The sequence below is a fragment of the Oncorhynchus masou genome, unplaced genomic scaffold (assembly GCF_036934945.1).
Source record: "Oncorhynchus masou masou isolate Uvic2021 unplaced genomic scaffold, UVic_Omas_1.1 unplaced_scaffold_2476, whole genome shotgun sequence".
In the NCBI taxonomy this organism is placed as follows: Eukaryota; Metazoa; Chordata; class Actinopteri; order Salmoniformes; family Salmonidae; genus Oncorhynchus; species Oncorhynchus masou.
This window is the reverse complement of record NW_027008929.1, coordinates 15,001-25,000: the sequence shown is the minus strand read 5'-3', so window position 1 is coordinate 25,000 and position 10,000 is coordinate 15,001. Positions and strand designations below refer to the sequence as shown.

At 53.7% G+C, this 10,000-nt stretch overlaps 1 protein-coding gene and 1 long non-coding RNA gene across 4 annotated transcripts in view; both read right to left on the bottom strand.

Annotated features, from left to right (window-relative positions):
- Positions 1-10,000, bottom strand: part of LOC135533582 (TBC1 domain family member 1-like) — a 32,637-nt gene that overhangs the window by 8,550 nt on the left and 14,087 nt on the right. For all 3 annotated transcript variants that reach the window (XM_064960871.1, XM_064960873.1, XM_064960872.1), the window contains one exon: positions 3,895-4,054. In XM_064960871.1, coding sequence (XP_064816943.1) covers positions 3,895-4,054 — 160 coding nt within the window. The remainder of the gene's footprint in view (positions 1-3,894; positions 4,055-10,000) is intronic.
- On the bottom strand, positions 1,391-1,836 carry LOC135533585 (uncharacterized). The gene is made up of 3 exons (XR_010454554.1): positions 1,667-1,836; positions 1,530-1,559; positions 1,391-1,436 (listed from the first exon to the last, which is right to left on the bottom strand). It is a non-coding gene; the product is annotated as an uncharacterized LOC135533585 (long non-coding RNA).

Below are 10,000 nucleotides of genomic sequence, written 5' to 3'. Positions count from 1 at the left end.
ACACACAGCAGGTGAGACGGAGGGAGGACAACACAACAGCAGGTGAGACGGAGGGAGGACAACACAACAGCAGGTGTGACGGAGGGAGGACAACACAACAGCAGGTGTGACGGAGGGAGGACAACACAACAGCAGGTGAGACTGAAGGAGGACAACACAACAGCAGGTGAGACGGAGGGAGGACAACACAACAGCAGGTGAGACGGAGGGAGGACAACACAACAGCAGGTGTGACGGAGGGAGGACAACACAACAGCAGGTGTGACGGAGGGAGGACAACACAACAGCAGGTGAGACGGAGGGAGGACAACACAACAGCAGGTGTGACGGAGGGAGGACAACACAACAGCAGGTGAGACGGAGGGAGGACAACACAACAGCAGGTGAGACGGAGGGAGGACAACACAACAGCAGGTGTGACGGAGGGAGGACAACACAACAGCAGGTGAGACGGAGGGAGGACAACACAACAGCAGGTGTGACGGAGGGAGGACAACACAACAGCAGGTGTGACGGAGTTTCCTTGGTAAAGGAAATGTCTTGTATTTGAAATCTGAACCCGAGCCAGCAGACTGAAGACTGTGTCCTTTTTGTCAACAGAAGTTATGAGGAAACATTCTGGAACAAAACAATAGAAACAGTTTCATAGGAAGAGGACAACTAAACACAAACACCTGACAGGATACACACCTCCTCCTCACACACCTCCTCCTCCTCACACACCTCCTCCTCCTCACACACCTCCTCCTCCTCACACACCTCCTCCTCCTCACACACCTCCTCCTCCTCACACACCTCCTCCTCACACACCTCCTCCTCCACACACCTCCTCCTCCTCACACACCTCCTCCTCCACACACACCTCCTCCACACACCTCCTCCTCCTCACACACCTCCTCCTCACACACCTCCTCCTCCTCCTCACACACCTCCTCCTCCACACACCTCCTCCTCCACACACCTCCTCCTCCTCACACACCTCCTCCTCCTCACACACCTCCTCCTCACACACCTCCTCCTCACACACCTCCTCCTCCTCACACACCTCCTCCTCACACACCTCCTCCTCCTCACACACCTCCTCCTCCTCACACTCCTCCTCCTCACACACCTCCTCCTCCTCACACACCTCCTCCTCCTCACACACCTCCTCCTCCTCACACACCTCCTCCTCCTCCACACACCTCCTCCTCCTCACACACCTCCTCCTCCTCCACACACCTCCTCCTCCTCCACACACCTCCTCCTCCTCACACACCTCCTCCTCACACACCTCCTCCTCCACACACCTCCTCCTCCACACACCTCCTCCTCCACACACCACCTCCTCCTCACACACCTCCTCCTCACACACCTCCTCCTCACACACCTCCTCCTCACACACCTCCACCCCTTTCCATTCCTACTAAAGACACAACATTACATAGAATACACACCTCCACCTCACACACCTCCTCCTCACACACCTCCTCCTCCTCACACACCTCCTCCTCACACACCTCCTCCTCACACACCTCCTCCTCACACACCTCCTCCTCACACACCACCTCCTCACACACCTCCTCCTCACACACCTCCTCCTCACACACCTCCTCCTCACACACCTCCTCCTCTCACACCTCCTCCTCACACACCTCCTCCTCACACACCTCCTCCTCTCACACACCTCCACCTTTGTCTCTACCCCTTTCCATTCCTACTAAAAACACTCAACATTACTCTCTGCTTTCTTACCAACCACCCTGGCTACGAAGCCCAGAGGTAACGAACCAGCCACCCTGGCTACGAAGCCCAGAGGTAACGAACCAGCCACCCTGGCTACGAAGCCTAGAGGTAACGAACCAAACACCCTGGCTACGAAGCCCAGAGGTAACGAACCAACCACCCTGGCTACGAAGCCTAGAGGTAACGAACCAACCACCCTGGCTACGAAGCCCAGAGGTAACGAACCAACCACCCTGGCTACGAAGCCTAGAGGTAACGAACCAAACACCCTGGCAACGAAGCCCAGAGGTAACGAACCAGCCACCCTGGCTACGAAGCCTAGAGGTAACGAACCAACCACCCTGGCTACGAAGCATAGAGGTAACGAACCAACCACCCTGGCTACGAAGCCTAGAGGTAACGAACCAGCCACCCTGGCTACGAAGAACAGAGGTAACGAACCAACCACCCTGGCTACGAAGCCCAGAGGTAACGAACCAACCACCCTGGCTACGAAGCCTAGAGGTAACGAACCAAACACCCTGGCTACGAAGCCCAGAGGTAACGAACCAACCACCCTGGCTACGAAGCCTAGAGGTAACGAACCAACCACCCTGGCTACGAAGCCTAGAGGTAACGAAACAACCACCCTGGCTACGAAGCCTAGAGGTAACGAACCAACCACCCTGGCTACGAAGTCTAGAGGTAACGAACCAAACACCCTGGCTACGAAGCCTAGAGGTAACGAACCAACCACCCTGGCAACGAAGCCTAGAGGTAACGAACCAACCACCCTGGCTACGAAGCCTAGAGGTAACGAACCAAACACCCTGGCTACGAAGCCTAGAGGTAACGAACCAAACACCCTGGCTATGAAGCCTAGAGGTAACGAACCAAACACCCTGGCTACGAAGCCTAGAGGTAACGAACCAAACACCCTGGCTACGAAGCCTAGAGGTAACGAACCAACCACCCTGGCTACGAAGCCTAGAGGTAACGAACCAACCACCCTGGCTACGAAGCCTAGAGGTAACGAACCAACCACCCTGGCTACGAAGCCTAGAGGTAACGAACCAAACACCCTGGCTACGAAGCCTAGAGGTAACGAAACAACCACCCTGGCAACGAAGCCTAGAGGTAACGAACCAACCACCCTGGCTACGAAGCCTAGAGGTAACGAACCAAACACCCTGGCTACGAAGCCTAGAGGTAACGAACCAAACACCCTGGCTATGAAGCCTAGAGGTAACGAACCAAACACCCTGGCTACGAAGCCTAGAGGTAACGAACCAAACACCCTGGCTACGAAGCCTAGAGGTAACGAACCAAACACCCTGGCTACGAAGCCTAGAGGTAACGAACCAAACACCCTGGCTACGAAGCCTAGAGGTAACTAACCAACCACCCTGGCTACGAAGCCTAGAGGTAACTAACCAACCACCCTGGCTACGAAGCCCAGAGTTAACTAACCAACCACCCTGGCTACGAAGCCCAGAGTTAACTAACCAACCACCCAGGCTACGAAGCCCAGAGTTAACTAACCAAACACCCTGGCTACGAAGCATACAGGGTACTTACCAAACACCCTGGCTACGAAGCCTAGAGGTAACTAACCAACCACCCTGGCTACGAAGCCTAGAGGTAACTAACCAACCACCCTGGCTACGAAGCATACAGGGTACTTACCAAACACCCTGGCTACGAAGCCTAGAGGTAACTAACCAACCACCCTGGCTACGAAGCCTAGAGGTAACTAACCAACCACCCTGGCTACGAAGCATACAGGGTACTTACCAAACACCCTGGCTACGAAGCCTAGAGGTAACTTACCAAACACCCTGGCTACGAAGCCTAGAGGTAACTTACCAAACACCCTGGCTACGAAGCCCAGAGGGAACTTACCAAACACCCTGGCTACGAAGCCTAGAGGTAACTTACCAAACACCCTGGCTACGAAGCCTAGAGGTAACTTACCAAACACCCTGGCTACGAAGCCTAGAGGTAACTTACCAAACACCCTGGCTACGAAGCCTAGAGGTAACTTACCAAACACCCTGGCTACGAAGCCTAGAGGTAACTTACCAAACACCCTGGCTACGAAGCCCAGAGGTAACTAACCAACCACCCTGGCTACGAAGCCTAGAGGTAACTTACCAAACACCCTGGCTACGAAGCCCAGAGGGAACTTACCAAACACCCTGGCTACGAAGCCCAGAGGGAAGTGCGAGGCGAAGGCCGTGAGGAACCAGGGAGCAGCGTAGAGAGACGGTCCTATCTCATGCTGCTCCAGATGGACGTACAGGTCTCTGTGGTAGTCATGGAGGAGACGGGACAGCTGGTACATCTGAATCTGGGGTGGGGGGGGGAGACATACACTGAGTGAACAAAACATAAAGAACAGCTTCCCCATATTGAGTTGCATTCGCTTTGGGGGGGATGGGACAGCTGGTACAACTGAATCTGGGGGAAGCCCAGAGGTAACTTACCAAACACCCTGGGGGCGGGACAGCTGGTACATCTGAATCTGGTGGGGGGGGACAGCTGGTACAACTGAATCTGGGGGAGGGGGGACGGGACAGCTGGTACAACTGAATCTGGGGGGAGGGGGACGGGACAGCTGGTACAACTGAATCTGGGGGGGGGGGGCAGCTGGTACATCTGAATCTGGGGGGGGCAGCTGGTACATCTGAATCTGGGGGGGGGGCAGCTGGTACATCTGAATCTGGGGGGGGGGGGGGACAGCTGGTACATCTGAATCTGGGGGGGGGGACAGCTGGTACATCTGAATCTGGGGGGGGGCAGCTGGTACATCTGAAAGCTGGTACATCTGAATCTGGGGGGGGACAGCTGGTACATCTGAATCTGGGGGGGGGGCAGCTGGTACATCTGAATCTGGGGGGGGGGGGGACAGCTGGTACAACTGAATCTGGGGGGGGACAGCTGGTACATCTGAATCTGGAGGGGGGCAGCTGGTACATCTGAATCTGGGGGGGGCAGCTGGTACATCTGAATCTGGGGGGGGACAGCTGGTACATCTGAATCTGGGGGGGGGCAGCTGGTACATCTGAATCTGGGGGGGCAGCTGGTACATCTGAATCTGGGGGGGGGGGGCAGCTGGTACATCTGAATCTGGGGGGGGGCAGCTGGTACATCTGAATCTGGGGGGGGCAGCTGGTACATCTGAATCTGGGGGGGGGGCAGCTGGTACATCTGAATCTGGGGGGGGGACAGCTGGTACATCTGAATCTGGGGGGGGGGGCAGCTGGTACATCTGAATCTGGGGGGGGGGGCAGCTGGTACATCTGAATCTGGGGGGGGCAGCTGGTACATCTGAATCTGGGGGGGGGGACAGCTGGTACATCTGAATCTGGTGGGGGGGGGACAGCTGGTACAACTGAATCTGGGGGGGGGGACAGCTGGTACATCTGAATCTGGGGGGGGGGGCAGCTGGTACATCTGAATCTGGGGGGGGGGGCAGCTGGTACATCTGAATCTGGGGGGGGGGGGGACAGCTGGTACATCTGAATCTGGGGGGGGGCAGCTGGTACATCTGAATCTGGGGGGGGGGACAGCTGGTACAACTGAATCTGGGGGGGACAGCTGGTACATCTGAATCTGGGGGGGGGGGGCAGCTGGTACATCTGAATCTGGGGGGGGCAGCTGGTACATCTGAATCTGGGGGGGGACAGCTGGTACATCTGAATCTGGGGGGGGGCAGCTGGTACATCTGAATCTGGGGGGGGCAGCTGGTACATCTGAATCTGGGGGGGCAGCTGGTACATCTGAATCTGGGGGGGGCAGCTGGTACATCTGAATCTGGGGGGGGGCAGCTGGTACATCTGAATCTGGGGGGGGGCAGCTGGTACATCTGAATCTGGGGGGGGGGCAGCTGGTACATCTGAATCTGGGGGGGGCAGCTGGTACATCTGAATCTGGGGGGGGGGACAGCTGGTACATCTGAATCTGGGGGGGACAGCTGGTACATCTGAATCTGGGGGGGGGGGACAGCTGGTACAACTGAATCTGGGGGGGACAGCTGGTACATCTGAATCTGGGGGGGGGGTATCAGCTGGTACATCTGAATCTGGGGGGGCAGCTGGTACATCTGAATCTGGGGGGGGACAGCTGGTACATCTGAATCTGGGGGGGGACAGCTGGTACAACTGAATCTGGTGGGGGAGACGGGACAGCTGGTACATCTGAATCTGGGGGGGGGGGACAGCTGGTACATCTGAATCTGGGGGGGGACAGCTGGTACAACTGAATCTGGGGGGGGACAGCTGGTACATCTGAATCTGGGGGGGGCAGCTGGTACATCTGAATCTGGGGGGGGACAGCTGGTACCAAGGTCTGAATCTGGTGGGGGAGACGGGACAGCTGGTACATCTGAATCTGGGGGGGGGGCAGCTGGTACATCTGAATCTGGGGGGGGGGGCAGCTGGTACATCTGAATCTGGGGGGGACAGCTGGTACAACTGAATCTGGTGGAGGGGGAGACGGGACAGCTGGTACATCTGAATCTGGGGGGGACAGCTGGTACATCTGAATCTGGGGGGGCAGCTGGTACATCTGAATCTGGGGCAGCTGGTACATCTGAATCTGGGGGGGGGGGGAAGACAGGACAGATAGGTGTTGCACAGGGAGCCACGGGGGGGGGCAGCTGGTACATCATCAGGGAAACTGGTTCTGTCCTGCTTGGTGTGGTACCTGTAGTATCACCATGTCAGGTCTGTACTGCTTGGTGTGGTACCTGTAGTATCACCATGTCAGGTCTGTACTGCTTGGTGTGGTACCTGTAGTATCATCAGGTCTGTACTGCTTGGTGTGGTACCTGTAGTATCATCATGTCAGGTCTGTACTGCTTGGTGTGGTACCTGTAGTATCACCATGTCAGGTCTGTACTGCTTGGTGTGGTACCTGTAGTATCACCATGTCAGGTCTGTACTGCTTGGTGTGGTACCTGTAGTATCATCATGTCAGGTCTGTACTGCTTGGTGTGGTACCTGTAGTATCACCATGTCAGGTCTGTACTGCTTGGTGTGGTACCTGTAGTATCATCATGTCAGGTCTGTACTGCTTGGTGTGGTACCTGTAGTATCACCATGTCAGGTCTGTACTGCTTGGTGTGGTACCTGTAGTATCATCATGTCAGGTCTGTACTGCTTGGTGTGGTACCTGTAGTATCACCATGTCAGGTCTGTACTGCTTGGTGTGGTACCTGTAGTATCATCATGTCTGTACTGCTTGGTGTGGTACCTGTAGTATTATCATGTCAGGTCTGTACTGCTTGGTGTGGTACCTGTAGTATTATCATGTCAGGTCTGTACTGCTTGGTGTGGTACCTGTAGTATTATCATGTCAGGTCTGTACTGCTTGGTGTGGTACCTGTAGTATTATCATGTCTGTACTGCTTGGTGTGGTACCTGTAGTATCACCATGTCAGGTCTGTACTGCTTGGTGTGGTACCTGTAGTATCACCATGTCAGGTCTGTACTGCTTGGTGTGGTACCTGTAGTATCACCATGTCAGGTCTGTACTGCTTGGTGTGGTACCTGTAGTATCATCATGTCAGGTCTGTACTGCTTGGTGTGGTACCTGTAGTATCACCATGTCAGGTCTGTACTGCTTGGTGTGGTACCTGTAGTATCATCATGTCAGGTCTGTACTGCTTGGTGTGGTACCTGTAGTATCACCATGTCAGGTCTGTACTGCTTGGTGTGGTACCTGTAGTATCATCATGTCAGGTCTGTACTGCTTGGTGTGGTACCTGTAGTATCACCATGTCAGGTCTGTACTGCTTGGTGTGGTACCTGTAGTATCACCATGTCAGGTCTGTACTGCTTGGTGTGGTACCTGTAGTATCATCATGTCAGGTCTGTACTGCTTGGTGTGGTACCTGTAGTATCACCATGTCAGGTCTGTACTGCTTGGTGTGGTACCTGTAGTATCATCATGTCAGGTCTGTACTGCTTGGTGTGGTACCTGTAGTATCACCATGTCAGGTCTGTACTGCTTGGTGTGGTACCTGTAGTATCACCATGTCAGGTCTGTACTGCTTGGTGTGGTACCTGTAGTATCTTGGTGTGGTACCTGTAGTATCACCATGTCAGGTCTGTACTGCTTGGTGTGTAGTATCATCATGTCAGGTCTGTACTGCTTGGTGTGGTACCTGTAGTATCACCATGTCAGGTCTGTACTGCTTGGTGTGGTACCTGTAGTATCACCATGTCAGGTCTGTACTGCTTGGTGTGGTACCTGTAGTATCATCATGTCAGGTCTGTACTGCTTGGTGTGGTACCTGTAGTATCATCATGTCAGGTCTGTACTGCTTGGTGTGTAGTATCATCATGTCAGGTCTGTACTGCTTGGTGTGGTACCTGTAGTATCACCATGTCAGGTCTGTACTGCTTGGTGTGGTACCTGTAGTATCACCATGTCAGGTCTGTACTGCTTGGTGTGGTACCTGTAGTATCACCATGTCAGGTCTGTACTGCTTGGTGTGGTACCTGTAGTATCGTCATGTCAGGTCTGTACTGCTTGGTGTGGTACCTGTAGTATCACCATGTCAGGTCTGTACTGCTTGGTGTGGTACCTGTAGTATCACCATGTCAGGTCTGTAATGCTTGGTGTGGTACCTGTAGTATCACCATGTCAGGTCTGTACTGCTTGGTGTGGTACCTGTAGTATCATCATGTCAGGTCTGTACTGCTTGGTGTGGTACCTGTAGTATCACCATGTCAGGTCTGTACTGCTTGGTGTGGTACCTGTAGTATCACCATGTCAGGTCTGTACTGCTTGGTGTGGTACCTGTAGTATCACCATGTCAGGTCTGTACTGCTTGGTGTGGTACCTGTAGTATCACCATGTCAGGTCTGTACTGCTTGGTGTGGTACCTGTAGTATCACCATGTCAGGTCTGTACTGCTTGGTGTGGTACCTGTAGTATCACCATGTCAGGTCTGTACTGCTTGGTGTGGTACCTGTAGTATCACCATGTCAGGTCTGTACTGCTTGGTGTGGTACCTGTAGTATCACCATGTCAGGTCTGTACTGCTTGGTGTGGTACCTGTAGTATCACCATGTCAGGTCTGTACTGCTTGGTGTGGTACCTGTAGTATCACCATGTCAGGTCTGTACTGCTTGGTGTGGTACCTGTAGTATCACCATGTCAGGTCTGTACTGCTTGGTGTGGTACCTGTAGTATCATCATGTCAGGTCTGTACTGCTTGGTGTGGTACCTGTAGTATCACCATGTCAGGTCTGTACTGCTTGGTGTGGTACCTGTAGTATCACCATGTCAGGTCTGTACTGCTTGGTGTGGTACCTGTAGTATCACCATGTCAGGTCTGTACTGCTTGGTGTGGTACCTGTAGTATCATCATGTCAGGTCTGTACTGCTTGGTGTGGTACCTGTAGTATCATCAGGTCTGTACTGCTTGGTGTGGTACCTGTAGTATCACCATGTCAGGTCTGTACTGCTTGGTGTGGTACCTGTAGTATCGTCATGTCAGGTCTGTACTGCTTGGTGTGGTACCTGTAGTATCGTCATGTCAGGTCTGTACTGCTTGGTGTGGTACCTGTAGTATCACCATGTCAGGTCTGTACTGCTTGGTGTGGTACCTGTAGTATCACCATGTCAGGTCTGTACTGCTTGGTGTGGTACCTGTAGTATCACCATGTCAGGTCTGTACTGCTTGGTGTGGTACCTGTAGTATCACCATGTCAGGTCTGTACTGCTTGGTGTGGTACCTGTAGTATCACCATGTCAGGTCTGTACTGCTTGGTGTGGTACCTGTAGTATCACCATGTCAGGTCTGTACTGCTTGGTGTGGTACCTGTAGTATCACCATGTCAGGTCTGTACTGCTTGGTGTGGTACCTGTAGTATCACCATGTCAGGTCTGTACTGCTTGGTGTGGTACCTGTAGTATCACCATGTCAGGTCTGTACTGCTTGGTGTGGTACCTGTAGTATCACCATGTCAGGTCTGTACTGCTTGGTGTGGTACCTGTAGTATCACCATGTCAGGTCTGTACTGCTTGGTGTGGTACCTGTAGTATCATCATGTCAGGTCTGTACTGCTTGGTGTGGTACCTGTAGTATCACCATGTCAGGTCTGTACTGCTTGGTGTGGTACCTGTAGTATCACCATGTCAGGTCTGTACTGCTTGGTGTGGTACCTGTAGTATCACCATGTCAGGTCTGTACTGCTTGGTGTGGTACCTGTAGTATCATGTCAGGTCTGTACTGCTTGGTGTGGTACCTGTAGTATCACCATGTCAGGTCTGTACTGCTTGG